Source organism: Salminus brasiliensis, chromosome 9 (assembly GCF_030463535.1).
Source record: "Salminus brasiliensis chromosome 9, fSalBra1.hap2, whole genome shotgun sequence".
Lineage (NCBI taxonomy): Eukaryota > Metazoa > Chordata > Actinopteri > Characiformes > Bryconidae > Salminus > Salminus brasiliensis.
Window position 1 is genome coordinate 19,590,116 of NC_132886.1, and position 14,941 is coordinate 19,605,056.

Below are 14,941 nucleotides of genomic sequence, written 5' to 3' on the forward strand. Positions count from 1 at the left end.
TGTCCACAAACCTTTGGACATCTTCATTTATTCCCGATTAGTTTCAAGTCTTTGTAAGTGTAATATTTCAGTATGATCAAGTGATTGTAGACTGGACACCTACAGTATTGGGACACCTGCTCATTCATTGTTTTTTCTGATTGCTTTCAGTGACACACTTTTTAGGTAGGTCACAATTTTGGGTGATCATCCCCCCACCTCATCCCCAACTTCCCAACACATCCTAAAAGTATTGGGTGGAGCACCATCATTCCAGAAAAACAGTTCCACTGCTCCACAACTCAATGCTGAGGGGCTTTATACCCCTCTAGCCCACACCTAGCATTAGGCATAATGTCAATAGGCTCATGTGCTCTCTCTCTGCTCCAGAGAGTCCTGTTCTATTAACAATACTACTTCTCTACAGGGACTAGACTAGTCTGTGTCAGCAATGGGTGTCCACAAACATTTGGACATGTATGTTTCATACTGAGCAAAAGTCCACCCTTCATTTATTTGATTTGCACTTAAATTGGTCATTAAGTACGAGGGAATCACTTTTCAAGAGATACTTCAGAGGAGATTAGATATCTGAGGATCCACCAGCATAAGAAAAAAACATGAGTTTTCTGAAGAGTTTTCTAAAAAGGCATTAAAAGATACAGAGAACAAGGGTCTCTACAAGACCCGATAAACCATCAATTCATCCACATCCAATTAAAAGCAGTATTCATCTTGGAGAGACCTCAGATCTGATCAATTCCACTGATGTCAACATTCAAGCTGATCGGACACAAACTCCAGACCTCAACATCTTTGAATGTGTTGTGAATTACTTGGATCACGAGAGTCTTCTAAGACCAAACCAAATTATACTCCATTGTTGAGACTTCTGTGTAATTTTATTACTTAGAAATATGTTTTCTGCATTTTTCTGATGCCAAGAAATGAATAACTCCATGGAATTGAAATAAATCAAATACAAACATATGTATTATAAGCTAAATGCTTAGACAGCGTTGTGGGTTTGATACCCATACCAAGCTGCCAGTGTTGGGCCCTTAAGCAAGGCCCTTCACCCTCTCTGCTCCCCGGGCGCCACAGCAATGGCTGCCCACAGCTCTGGGCACATGTGCTTACTGTTACTGTGCGTGTTTGATCACTAGTGTGTCACTGCACGGATGGGTTAAAGGCAGAGGCCAAATGTGTGTGTCCAAGTGTCCAACACAAATGGTGAATAAGCTCGTCTTGTCTTGTCAGTTGTTTTCATTTTAAACAAAAAGAGAATCCAAGTTTTGGAACAGCTGGGTTGTGTAAATTGTGAAGTTTGTTTATTTTAGCAAATATTTGGCCTCTTGTACAGCACAGTAGTATATTAGTTAGTAGTATATATAGTAGTTATTAGACAAAGAGAAACATATTAATCCTACTGACTGGAAAAGCCATTCCTAATGTACCACATGTTTTTACAAGCACACAAGATCAGGATCAAAAGAAAATCCAGAAGAGCTGGGTAAAAAGGACTAAAGAAATATCTAAATCTACAAAACCACTTCTAGAGCATCAGCGAACCACAGTGGGAGCCATTATCTACAAGCTGAGAATCCTCTGACCACTCATGAATCTTCCCACAAGTGCCCAGCCTGCCTAAATGTCTGCAAGGTCACAGCAGCAAACCATCGAGGAAGTGTCCAAAGGTTGTAGGGTAACATCTAAGAAACTGCAAGAAACTAGAGCCGCTGGTCTCTCTAGCCTTGACTAAAGTCAGTGTCCACTACTCAACAGTTAGAAAGGGTCTGGGCAAAAGCATTTACTGGAGAGTAGCAAGAGAACACTGCTAACCTAAAGAAACATCAATGCTTAACAATACATACTAAAAAAAAACCCAAAAACATCTGGACCATCCATATACTTTTTGGGATAATGTTTAATGGGAAGTCCACTATATAGCTTTTGGACAATTCTGGTACCTTCATATCTGACCCTTTAAAGCTAACCTTGCATTTCACAGTAGAAACACCATCCCCACTTTCAAACAGGGTGGTAGTGGTGGGACAATAGTGGCCTTGGGACCCAGACAACTTACTGTTGTTGAAGGAGCCATGAAGCCTGTTCTGTATCAGAGAATTCTTAAGTCTGTTAGTAAATTAAAGAGGAAACAAAATCAACTTATGCGGCAGGACAATTATCTGAAATAGAGAAGCCAATCCACACCTGAAAGGCTGAAAAGAACCTAAATGGATGTTTTGTAGTGCTTAAATTGCTATAGTTGACATCACCACAAACAAGCTGTTCATGCTTGAAAAACTACCAATGCATCTGAATTGAAGCAGTTCTGCAATATAGAGGGGGCTTAAATTTACCCATAATGATGAAAAAGACTGATATCAAATTATAGGAACTGTACATTGCTATTATACATTCATTACTGAAACAAGTTCGTCTCATATCGGTTAACTTTGCTACACCAACAAATGCAGAAAACAAAGAGGAGCATGTGTCGATCAAACAAAGATGCTGCTGATGTTCTCAGAACAATAATTGACGAACCCAGAGTCCAGACCTTGACATTGTTGAATGTGTTTAAAGACTTTAAAGAAGACTTTAAAGAAGTGGAAAACAGTAAAGGTGGACTCAATAAATACTTAAATATCTGATATATTTATTTGTTATTTTTCTGATGCTGAAATTATTAGTTGAACTAATTAAGAGTGGAGTGCGGCTTTTGCAGTGTACTGTACATTAGAATGAATGAAGATCCAAAAGCTGTATTAGCCTTCTACCCCAGGATGCACTCAAACAAGCTGCCCATCCAAATATCTAGCTTGTATGAAGTAAGAGGCAAAATCTAGTCTAGAAAGCCTAGTGTGATACAATGTATTCTCCTACAGCTGAATAGGAACCATCCACCACTATGTGTTACATTTCTTCAAACCAGACTGACCCTCCTTATGGGCAGAAGTGGAGCAGATCTAGCCATATAAACGTGTTGTCTTCACCTTGTCGCTAGATGGCACAAGACAGTGTTTTCATCTGGCTGCAGTCACAAGACAGGTTTATGGGCCCATTACATAATTACATCCACGGAATAGAAAGGAACCTATATAATAAGGAAGGAGGACCGTGGACAGAGTTTCCTACACACGGACGAATATGATCATCTACAGTCCTGATTTGATAACACTAGCCTATTTGTAGAGCACATCTGTTTCTCATAAACAGCCCTTTACTAGTGTCGATTGTGCGATTGGAAAAAAACAGCATTCCCTAAAGTAAAAACATTCCCATGCTTCAGGCAACCAGTTGGTCTTCATTTACGGTGGTGGGAACAGCTCCAGTGAACAGTGGACTTAACTCTGTGACATTATCGAAACCTCCACCCAAACACGAGAATTAAGACCTTGTCTCGGCTCACACTGAACGTTAAGAGGGGCTAAAGTGCCGCGACTGAGAGTTATTTGGCTCGTTGGGTTAAACTACAGCTGAACCGCCCGCTACACCCTCGTCCTTATAGGCATCTCTAATTGGTAATCCCAACGGCAGGGAGGGTCAACGGCGTGACGACAGCATGATGCAAATGCATCCCGCTTCGCTGATTGGCCAACGTCGCTGTCGGTCAGCTGCAAGGGGCGGGGCCTGCGCGCTGTCAGCAGAGACGGACTGACAGAGGTTTCCGTCTCAGGGCTGCGGGAAACTACCCTGCGAAAGAGAGAGAGAGAGAGAGAGAGAGAGAGCGCGAGAGAGAGAGAGAGAGAGAGAGAGGGAGGGAGCGCGCGCGCGCGAGAGAGAGAGAGGGTGGAAATCATTCTGGACGGCAAAGCCTCGAAAGATTCAGAAGAGGGGGTCGGGACGCTCTATTCGAAGTGGCAGCCGGGTTGTTTGGTTACAGAGAGCCTTTTTTTGCAGTCTAGCTTCGAGTAAAAAGGCCTCCGGAGATGGGCGACAAGGCGGGGACCAGGTAAGACCTCGTTTACCTCAAGTTCCGACTCGGTCTAAAGTCACGAAGCGGTGCCGTGTTGTGTGTCTCTCTCACCGGGGAGAGCCAGTACATCCACAACAACAACAACTACGGCGGAGCTCCGGGCTGGGTTAGGGTGAGCAAAGGCGTCGTTGGGTTATGACGACCACCAGCACCAGCACCACCAGCAGCAGCAGCATACTGTCAGTGTAGTGTGTGTAGTGTAGTGTAGTGTGTGTGTTTGTACAGTTGTGTCACGACATATCAGCACATGAACAGTTTATCTGGAGTAGCTGTGTATGTCCGTTTGTCTGGGTGGGGTTACTGACCAGCAGCGCTGCGCCGCGCGCCTCTCTTAAAACATGTATAGCTAGCTTCCTCACAGTCTGCAGCCCAAACCGCTCCGTGCCTCCTAAACAGCACGCAGAATAGTGGTGTAGCACGTATGGTGAAGTAGTGCATGGTTTTGGACGCGGCCAAAACTAAGTGTGTCCTCACAGCCCGTCAACAACAACAGCAGCAGCAGAAACAGCAGCAGCAGTAGCAGCAGCTCGCCCGTGTGAAGAGTGGGAGTGCGCCATTTACTCTTATTCCTGCCTCTGTTTCACACCGCCTCCAGCAAGTGGCCTCTGACTGTTTACGACCAGCGGCTCTTCTATATGTCGAGCTTTAGTGAACATCGCCCCTCCACAAACGCACACGCTCTCTCTCTCTCTCTCTCTCACACACACACACATACAGCCTGTCTGCAGTGGACCAGCAGGCACGTCTTCTCCACTGGCTCCAGTGTAACACTAGCGACCCCACGACCGCTCTTGTAGGTCTATAAGAACGGAAAACTACCAGAAGACACACAGATCACAGCCCTGTAGGAGATTCCAGTTCAGCACCACCGCCCCCAGCCCTGAGCACTTCCTCAAGTTTGAGTAAAGAGCCTCGGCGTTTCCTGTGTTACACAGCTCGGCACTGGCCGCGTAGCTTCGCCTTTAAAGCACCCCCCTCTCTAAAGTGTGCTGCAGTCGCCCCGTAGTGTCGCTGGAGTCGTGGGCGAACGTGTACGTGTGCAGTTTGATGAGTAACTTGGAGTTGCCTCTGCCTACATCTCCAGTCTTCTTCGCCCCGGGGCCAGCAGCTCGTCTGAGTGCTTGTTAGGCCCTGTTTTTCGATCGGTGTCTCTCCTTGTGAATATTGCAGTGTGTGCCGCAGTAGGTAACAAGGTAAACCCTCCTTTTTCATGCGGTGACGTTGCTTTGACGTATGACACGCAGCACACGCACGGAGCACACGTGGGCCCGCGGTGTGCGTTCTGAAAAGCGTGAAGCTGCGCTTTTAACACATGAGCCTTTTAAAGGGCGCTGCTTCAGTGCCAATCCTGTGATTCCCAGCCCTGAGAGAGGGTGTAAACATTGCTCAGTGGGCTATGGTGGCACTGTTATTGTATAGTAATCTGATTAAAAAGGGCTGTGGCCTTTTGTATATGTGTGTGTGTGTGTGTGTGTGTGTGTGTGTGTGTGTGTGTGTGTGGAGAAAGAGAGAGCAGCTGTTCCATGCCCCTGACGAAACAACCAATGCAGAACAAACTTGCTTGGTCTGTATTGATTGACACACATTCAGAGCACCGCAAGGCTGTGAAAGAGGCGAGATTGTGGAGGTGTCTGTGGTTGGTCTGTGCATTCAAATTAGCTTTGGGTGGAGGGGATTTTTCTCCCCCCCCATCCTACAAATTTTGATCTTTAAAAAACATTTCTGAACCACTTACACACTTGCGTTCTTCAGATGTGCGCTCTTCAGATGTGCGTTCTTCAGATGTGCGCCCACAGCGCACTCAATTGGCTTTTTTCGGGGTTTTATTGTAGTGCTGCTCTCTCTCTTTCTCAATCTCGAGAGAGACAGTGAGTGAGAGTGAGAGGGAGAAGTGTGGGTGCGCTGGAGTGTGGGTGTAGTGTTCTGTGCATCTGGCTCGCTTGCCAGTGTCGAATCACTGTAGGCTACAGGGGATTTAGTCGGCTCGTTGCTCAAACATTCTAATCTGCTCACTTAACTCCCTTTCACCACAGCAAAATCCTCATCTCGACTCCCCAATTCAGCTGCCTTTCTCCATCTCGCCTTTGTCCTCGTACCATTACATTTTCAGTCCTCCTCCAGTGGGCTTTTCCGGATAAAATAGGCCGACTCTGTATGAATACACATTGGAATTTGAATAGAAGAATCCACTGTCGTTGACCTTGGATCAAATTCGGGATAGCTTTGGAATTCCGGACACGTTCAGTGCAGTCTTGATGGTGACATGTTGGGAGGAGGAAGTGTTGTTATTGTTGGGGGCTGTATGAGGTAGGAGGTGAAATGCTGTGTGTTTTTTATTTATTATTTTATGTTTTAGAGGGAACTGATCATCATTTATCACCTGTAAGAAGTAAAGGTGCCTTAAAATGCATTTATTGAGTATATTGAGTTTTATGATGTAAATAGTAATGGTGTAAGATGCTTTTTTTATACAAGCCCCTCTTATTTTACCTGAAACATGCTGATTTTCCTTTTATGGTGGGCTTGGGGGGGGGGGGGTGATGAGCTCTGTTGTGATTGGCTGGTTTGGTTCATAGGAGCCACATAGCATAGCATAGTTTTTTTAACACTGTAACAAGAACCTTATAATTATTTTTTTGTAGTTATTCCAGAGTCTTACCGGATAGTGTTGCTGTCTTCTCTGTGTCCATGTGGCGTGGTGTGTAGTTGTCTGGGTGAAGAGATTGTTGGCAGGATAGCTTTCGGTCAAGCACAGATAGCCGCTTACTTGTCTGGTTTTAGCTTCCTCACTCGCGTAATCCCCTGTATTCTCATGCACCTTTAAGAGTGTCATGATTTGTGGGGGAAAAGCCAGCATCCCTATTTGGATACTTTTTTTTTAATAATGTTTGCTGTATAATAGACTGTTCACAGCAGGTCCTATTTCTCAATTTAGACCTATTGTAAGCGAACGATTGGTAATGCCTTGTTTAGCTTTAGAGAATGTTTGAGATTGGATTTGGTCCCCCAGCTGACGTTTATTTCTCACACTGATCGCAGATAGTGTTTCCCCGCATCCTGTTACCTCATTGGTTTGGGCAGATTTTACTTCCAGATGCTGTGTATCAAATATAAGACTGTATTGCCGAGACACACTTTGAGGGTCTGTCATTTATCACCTTTTCAAAACCACTGTCAGTGATCTGAACCAGGCATGTGGTTCTGAGGGCAACCTCTCAGAAAAGTGGGAAGGGAGGAGGAAGGGATTATGTTACACACCCACACACCCACACACACACCAACTCTTAAATAACTGGGCTTTTTATCACTCAAGTATAAATTTGGCAGGTTTTAATTTTAGGATGTTATTTTGTTCTTAATTTGACTCCAAACTTCTCTACTGTGTATTCTCTACTGTATGTTTTCACTGCAGCTCTGCCTCCAAATTTAGGGAATTATTACTTCAAAAGTAACTGCGGCAGTAAAACTGTGCCCACACTGGTATGGTTAAACTTTGGTGATTAATCCGCAGTTCACGTGCACCCCAAATCTCCAAGTTAATCCAAGAAACACCCCTTGAGACATCACCAGCTAATCGACTATTAAATTAGTTGCCAACTATTTTGGGTCATCGATGTTCATCGGCTTAAGTTGATAAGTCGTTGCGCCAATAGTGTCAGAAACAGCGAGCATCAGACCAAACACTCTTCAATCTACTATTTAAGATGACCTTAAGACTATAAAGCTTTTGAGAAAATGAGCTGGGGTCAGAAGACTGCTCTGTGTCTGATCACCCTTACTGTCAGCGTTCATTTCAATGGTGTGTGAAATTACCAGGTACCGCAGACATGAGTGTAGCAGCAGTAAGGTTACTGTGTGTACAGGTTTCGCACCCTTACATTTAGTCATTTTGTCACTTCTTGACATTGGAACAGATGGGAAGAAAACAGAAATGCAGACTCGAACCACTATAGAAAATTGAATGTAAATATAATGAATGACTTGACATACTATGTAAATAATAATGGAGTGGCGTATTTACATTTAAGAAAGTATAGCAAAGCGAAAGCAGTGACTCTCGGCATGTAAGGGTTAAACAGCTTTCTGCAGTCAGAGAGATAGCAAGAAAGAGGACAAGAGAGATAGAGAAAGAGAGAGAGAGAGACAGAAGCTTGTTTGCTCATTTGGTCATATAATTAGGACCATTATTACTGATCTGGAAGACCGTTTCTAGTTAATCAGTTTCTTGCTTGGGAGTCTTGGCTCTTCAGTGTGGCAGGAAGGACGCACAGGGAATGCCAAGTGCAGTGGACTACTGGGTTATGCACAATGGATTTTGGGTAGCCATGTGGACATGTTTTATGCAAATGATTAGTCAAAAGTTGCCTTTAGCATGACTGTTGTGGGGGTAAATGGCATTCCATAAAGACTGCGAAAGAAAGGAAATTTCCTTTTTTGTCAAAATGATTTATTGAAGGCTGTATTACCATTTTAGCAGCATAATTGCGTGATAGTGACAGTGTTTCTGAGAATTAGGCCTAATAGTTACTTGGGGCGAATCGTTAGCCTAAATAACGTCCTTATTTTCCCCTAACTTGTCCTAAAAACACTTCCTTTGTGATCTTGCACCACAACAGCTTATTTATGGGACTAATAAGAGGTTAAGTGGTTGAGCTATAGCTTGTCTCAGTATTTTATTTGAATGCTGTAGTCATGCTAAACGGATCGTGTGTTAAATTGGGTAGAGTGGGCACGTGTAGCTCAAAACGACGCATGACTCGTTTGTCCTCTTTGTAAAGATATGTTCTGCTTTTGTCTGTGTTCTCTCTCTCTCTCTCTCTCTCTTTCTCTCTTTCTCTCTCCAGCTTAATCAACCCTCTCTGCATCTCTCTGTAAGTAGATGACCCTCGTGACCTCTGATTGAGGCTTCACTGTTCGTAACCATAGTAACTGGCTTGTCCACCACAACCAGTTTCACGTTTTCAAAGCGGCGCTCCTCTCTCTCCCTGTCCGCCAATAAAAGGCTACACTAGTATACCACATGCTGTGCCGGGACAAAGTATTTGCGCCCGTCAGCTGTTCTGCAATTTTCATACGTTGAAGTGGTCATTTGGAACGCCTGAAAGAGAGACTTCAAATGGAGTCGAGGCCCTATTATTTCTTCGATAAAGTAAACAAGCTTGGGAGAATACCTCTGATGTACCCGGGTCCCCTTATTTGGCGAAAGCCTGACAAAGTACACTTTCATTTAACCCCTCAGTCCTTCACAGCAGTCAAAACACCTGCTGGTCGGCCTATAATTTTATGGTCTCTTGCTCCTTGCAAACAGCATTTCCCGGGATATTTCACTTTCTTTTTACGTACCATGTAATCTAAACACCACAATCAATATCATCCCAGGACGCACAATTCTGTGCGTAGAGCGAGTTTAAAGTTTGTTGTAATGAACTGTAGCAAACTGTTCATTACAACGTTGTCATACAGTAGATCCTGGCTAATCCTGGTTAATGTTGTTAGGTTGTGGTTTTGAGAGTGGTAGAAAGATGCAGCTTGTCCACTGTGCAGTTTTGCATGGACATTTACATTAGGCTGGGACTTCCTGAATGCAAATATATGTATAGTTTAGTTTCCTCAAAACCCCTTTGTTTAGTTTTTGCGGTCATATTTGTATCATGGTAGGCTAACATGAGTAGAACACATTTAATGAAGTGCCACAGAGGCAGCTAGGCTGGTCTTTGATGTATCAATAGTGAGTATGTGACTGAAATTGCTCCGATGCCGTCAACAATCCTTTTTACAACCCTGTTATTTTGCATTCTATCGACTGATTTACGTCACTGTGACCACTCCCAGGAGCAGCCTAGCATTAGCCATAGCTTTGTTTTTAACTAGGGATGTCTCTATCAGGTTAATTTGCCCCGTGATCCAACCCAACGCTGAGTTTCAGCCGATACCGATCCGAACCTTGTGGTTGTATAGATAATACAGCCACACAGTTTAGATAAAATGTGATTAATACTGATGTAAAATCCTTTTATTTTTAGTAGCAGGTTGTAAAATGAGATTTTTTAGACTGATTTATTTAGGTTAGTGGCCACTTTGCCTAATATTACTTATTAATATTATTATTATTATTTTTAGTGCCTTTAATATCTTATCCAGTCTGACTCACCTACCTGACCATTAAGCTCCCAGTGCCGCTGGCTGGGAAGTCATGTCCATTAATGGTGCGTTGAGGACACCAGATGACACTCTGAACAACGTGGCTAAAACAAAAGACTCTAAACTAGATTGTGATTAAAATATTCGATACCTGTTCCATTAAAACATGACCGGATTGGCCCTGATCCCGAGTCACTGGATCAGATCAGGACATCCCTATTTTTAACTCTTACAACATTGGTGAATGTCAGAATCCTTGTGAAAAGAGCAGTTGGTGAATGATGTCCAATGTAATTAATTTTCAGCAATTATTATCATGCTGTCCTCTCTGTGTCCTCTTGCAATGTGCAATGTGTAGATAGTAATCAAATTGACTAGCATTTGGCTTCTTTGCACGTTTTTTTGAGTTCCCTTTTTTATGTGTGGTTATCTCTAGTCTAAGGAAGTCCAGTTTATTTTTGAGGGAGTGGATGTTGGAGAGAAGACCTAGTACAGATACCTGCTTACTTTTTTGACTTGGGCATCTTCGCTTGCCAAGTTTGAGCTCCTATTCTGTGGACAGTAGTGCAGGGAAAAGCTGCGGTCACAAGACCTGGTTAGCGTAGCAACCCGTATTCCTTTAAGTAACCCTTGTCTGGAGGTGGTGTGCTGCTTGTCTCCGAAAAACAGACTAAAGGTATCAAAAACACCTTTTTCTCCTGGAGTGGGCGTTGTGTTTTACCGCATCGCAGCTTTAGCCGTCAAAAGGCTTTCGTCAGTGGGCTGGGTGTGTGTGAATTTTTGGAGGCGTAAATAAAATGAGCCAAGACTCTCTTGGGGTTTTGGAATTGGCCCGTTTTCCAGCTCTGTTTGTGTTCTGCTGTAATTTCTTTAGAAATGAAGAAACATCAATGGTTGAAGTTGGGATGTTTTCCATTCTAGGGCACCTTTACGTAAATTAATTTGCAACAGTGTTTTTACAATCATTCTTACAGTCCACTACATCATACACTGTGTTATTGTGTAAATATCCCAGCCAGCTCAGCCACTATTTCTACAGCTGTAGAGTTGGTGTCTGTTGCTGGAGCTGAAGTGCAATTCCCAACGATGCCACTGCCATCCATGATTGAAGTATAGTTGGCTGTGCTCTCGTTGGGTGGGGAGGATGGCACAGTTCCTCTGTCAATGTGGAGTAATTCTAGCTAATTAAGGGCGTCTGTTAGGTCATGGAGACAGATCTGAGCAGCTAACTTTCTCCTCCAAGTGTGCCAGGCATTTTAATGACCTTTTGTGAGCAGTGTTTGCAATAAAAAATGCAATGCAACTGTGCTATGGATTATGCATGTTCTGGCTCTCTTTTTCCCAGAGATTTTGGTAATGAACTTCCCAAGATTATCCTTCTAAAATCTCATTAGCAGGAAGTTGTACATAATATATGGGTGTTGCAAATAGCATAATTTTCATGGCTTCACCACAGGGAAGGGCAGTGTGTGTGGTCACCTGCAGTTTGTCCCGACCTTTGGTACAGTACCAGCCTCTACTCATCTGGGAAGGCCTTTGAGGATGTGATTGCACTCAGCCACAAGATCAGGTACAGATGTTGGATGAATAGTTCTGAGTCACAAATGCCACTGTGGCTCATTCCAAAGAACACCTCCAGAGAACACCTATAGCCAGGGCTTGTTGTTGACCATGAAGATCTTATGTTTATGTGAAGCTCCTACAAAGTGCCCCATTCCATTGCCATTGCTTTTTCTATGGAAATCATGTGAGGTTGGTGTGCATTGCCAGCAAAGAGGGCAGTGGGCTGAGTAGGTGGAGATAGGTAAATGAGTTAGATCAGAAAAAGTATTTAAGGGGGAAAAAGACTTCTTAGTTTCCATGTCTGAATTGTACGTTTTAAGACTACTAAAGATTACTAGGGCTGCCCCGATCCGATCTCATTATCTTAATGCTGAGTTTCAACTGATACCAGTCTGATCCGATCTCTGTTCCCTGTTGCTAATTAATACTGAAGTTAAATTACATTGTTTTTGTAAGTTTACATAACATGTAGAGTTGCAGCAGCCTGGTGTATTGGTATACCATGGTATGAAAATTTATAGTTATCATACCATGTACTCTGACATGGTTTTCATACTGTGAAAAATGGCATACTGTTGCCATGATAACTGTGGTATTGTGACATTCTGGGCAGATTTATTTTCTTTAAAGCAACTTTATGTAGCATTTTTACCTTCTACCAGACACATCCACCTATCTCGTACTGCCTGTGTCTACCAGTGTTTATCGCTGCATTTGCCTCTGAGCAGTGTCTGCGCTGCGCATCCCTTTGAAAATAATGTGATTGAAAGCAGTGAATTTTCAATGGTTAGTGTAAAAGCAGCTTAACAATGCATAACCTGAGCATTTTTGCATAAAATCCTGTAATATCCCTCTACCACCCCAGTTCACATGCTTCTGTTACTTTCAGTGCTGATCCTGTATGTCTCAGCTCATTCAGAAATGCATGTGTAAAGTGGTGGCTCAAAGTGTGAATTATAGTTCCCAACTGTAGGGGAACATCAGTTCTCACGTAATGCTCCTTTAAAATCACTCCTTAACTAATTTGTATGAATGCATTATATGTAGAAATACAAATATATGATTTTCTATACTCTTCTTTTGACATGATTGTTGTCTTTGGTTGATAATGTAAGCAGGAAAGTGTGCTGGCTGATCGATATCTACAGGAAGCTTTGGTTGCGCTTATTGTTTCTTAAGGTGACTTGGCCAGTCATTGAGCAATTGCTTTTTCTCACAAGATACTGAAGTGTTGAATAACTTCCTTTGATTAAACCAAGTGGAAGTAGTTTTGTGTGTTTCTGTGTTTTGCTCACATGGATCTGCATTGATCTAATATGATTACAATGACATTGTGTGCTGAATGTGCTGAATTTTTTTTGTGTGCAGATTATTTGTGTTGATTTGTTCATTATGAATGATGTAAAAAAACAACAACAGCTTATTGCTTTGAATGATATAAAAAACAAAGGTTCTGACATGACCACAATATTGAGTCTCAAAAACCTTGACTTACAGACCGTCTCTGCTTTAAGGCATACAGACCTAGTGTGTCTTGTAGCGCTGGTGAAAATGTGTGCGTATGTGTACAGTAGGGTGTGCTCTCATATACACACACTCCCTGGACCTGCACCCTAGTTTCATCAGCTTAATGGTCCAGTTATCTCGGAATGGCCCACTCTATAAATTCACCTGAGGCTCCGCAGGACCTATTTGGACACGCCTGTCTGCCTGGATTAGCACACTTCGTTTAATGAAGCATTTTGTGCTGCATTACCTACATATTGCACTCCGCTCATTGGGCTCTTTGGCTTCTTCTCAAATTACTTAATATTTACTCTTCAGTGTCAAGAGTTCTGTTGGCAGCGTAGTCCGCTGAAAGTAGACAGAAGTGTCTGACGTCCGAAGGTTAATTCTCGTATTTTGGAAAGCAGAAGCAGAGAAGAATTATGCTAGTAGAAATATTTGCCCACAGTGGGAAGCAGCCCTGGAAAAAGCCATTTATCACCATAGCACATCACTGACGTGGAAGATTTGTTGCTAAGGAGAGAAGGTTTCTAATCTGCAACAAGTTCAACTTGTAGCATGACTGACAGTTGGGTTGAAGGTATGGCTTCTGTTAGAGGTGAACGTTGTCTCCCACGGTTTTCAGGCAGTCACTTATCTGTCTGATGGACTAGCTTAACCGGATTTCTTTACGGTCTTCCAAAGTTTGCACTTTTTTTGGTATCCAGCCAGGAGAAAGATCACTTTCAAACTTTGTTTGAAAACCTTCAGTGAACGATGACCGATATGTGGATCGGATTTGGGAAGACTGGTATGGGTTGACGTGTGGAGGGGAATGCAAGATCTGATCTGACCGTAAACCTTACACTAGAGATGACTGTATATAACAGTTCTGTAGTCAGGGGTTACATAGGTTTATGTGTGCACGTAATGTTGACAAGTGATCATATCCAGAGATCCTCAGCATTTCCCTTGGCACTGTCCTAACAGCAGCAGATCTGATGTATCTCTCTCTCTCTCTCTCTCTCTCTCTGTCTGTCTGTCTGTCTGTCTCCTGCTCTCTTCTCTGGTCTCTGGTCTCTGATCTTCATCCATCAGTATCCCTAGTTTCTCTCTTTTGTCCTTGATAACATTTGGCTTTGAGTTTCCTCCTTGTTTCCTAAGTTGAGGTCTGTCGGCGGCTGTTCCCGTATGTATCTGCATGCTCTCTGATGTCATTCCCCTTCATAGCATTAGTTTATGGTCTGATTTAACTGCAGTGCACACAAATACAAATTTGTCAGGCACTTGTCTTTTTCTTGGAATAGGTTCGTCTGTGTTAAAGTTTAGCCATGCGCCAAAGGTTCATTGCTTTAGTAAACAATGCTTCAACTGAACTTAGTTATTTGAACATCTATTATTGGTTACAAACGTTCACCTTTTGCACGTTCACGCTGTGCGTGCTGTTCGCTGGAAAGGTGCTGTGCCGCTCGTTGTTTCACACAGGACGCAGCAAATGTGTCGCGAGGCACAGAGGTTTCTGTTTTTCTCATGATGAGAATACAGGCTATGCATTGCTTTGTTGTCCATTTACTGCTAAAATAAACTTTATGTAGACTAACTTTGAGCATATCTGCATGTTTTTATTTTGTTAGCTAGCTGTTGTGTTAATTGTTGAGGAATATAAATAAATACTTACTGTCTACTCCAAAGGAGCTGCTTGCTGAGATGTTTATTGGTCTGCATTGTACATTTAGCAAGAAGACTGCATGTATTACACTGCCAGTACTGCATTTTGTGCTGTTTCTGCAC

General features: G+C 42.9%; 1 protein-coding gene across 2 annotated transcripts in view; it reads left to right on the forward strand.

The window, feature by feature from the left end:
- Positions 1-3,691: 3,691 nt before the first annotated feature.
- The window catches only part of arrb2b (arrestin, beta 2b), a 51,085-nt gene continuing 39,835 nt past the window's right edge, over positions 3,692-14,941 (forward strand). The window contains exon 1 of one of the 2 annotated variants that reach the window (XM_072687728.1): positions 3,692-3,937. In XM_072687728.1, the coding sequence (XP_072543829.1) occupies positions 3,915-3,937 (23 nt within the window). In that variant the 5' untranslated portion in view covers positions 3,692-3,914. Of the gene's footprint in view, positions 3,938-6,159; positions 6,269-14,941 lie in introns of those variants that run through there. The other variant, XM_072687727.1, reaches the window with a different exon arrangement.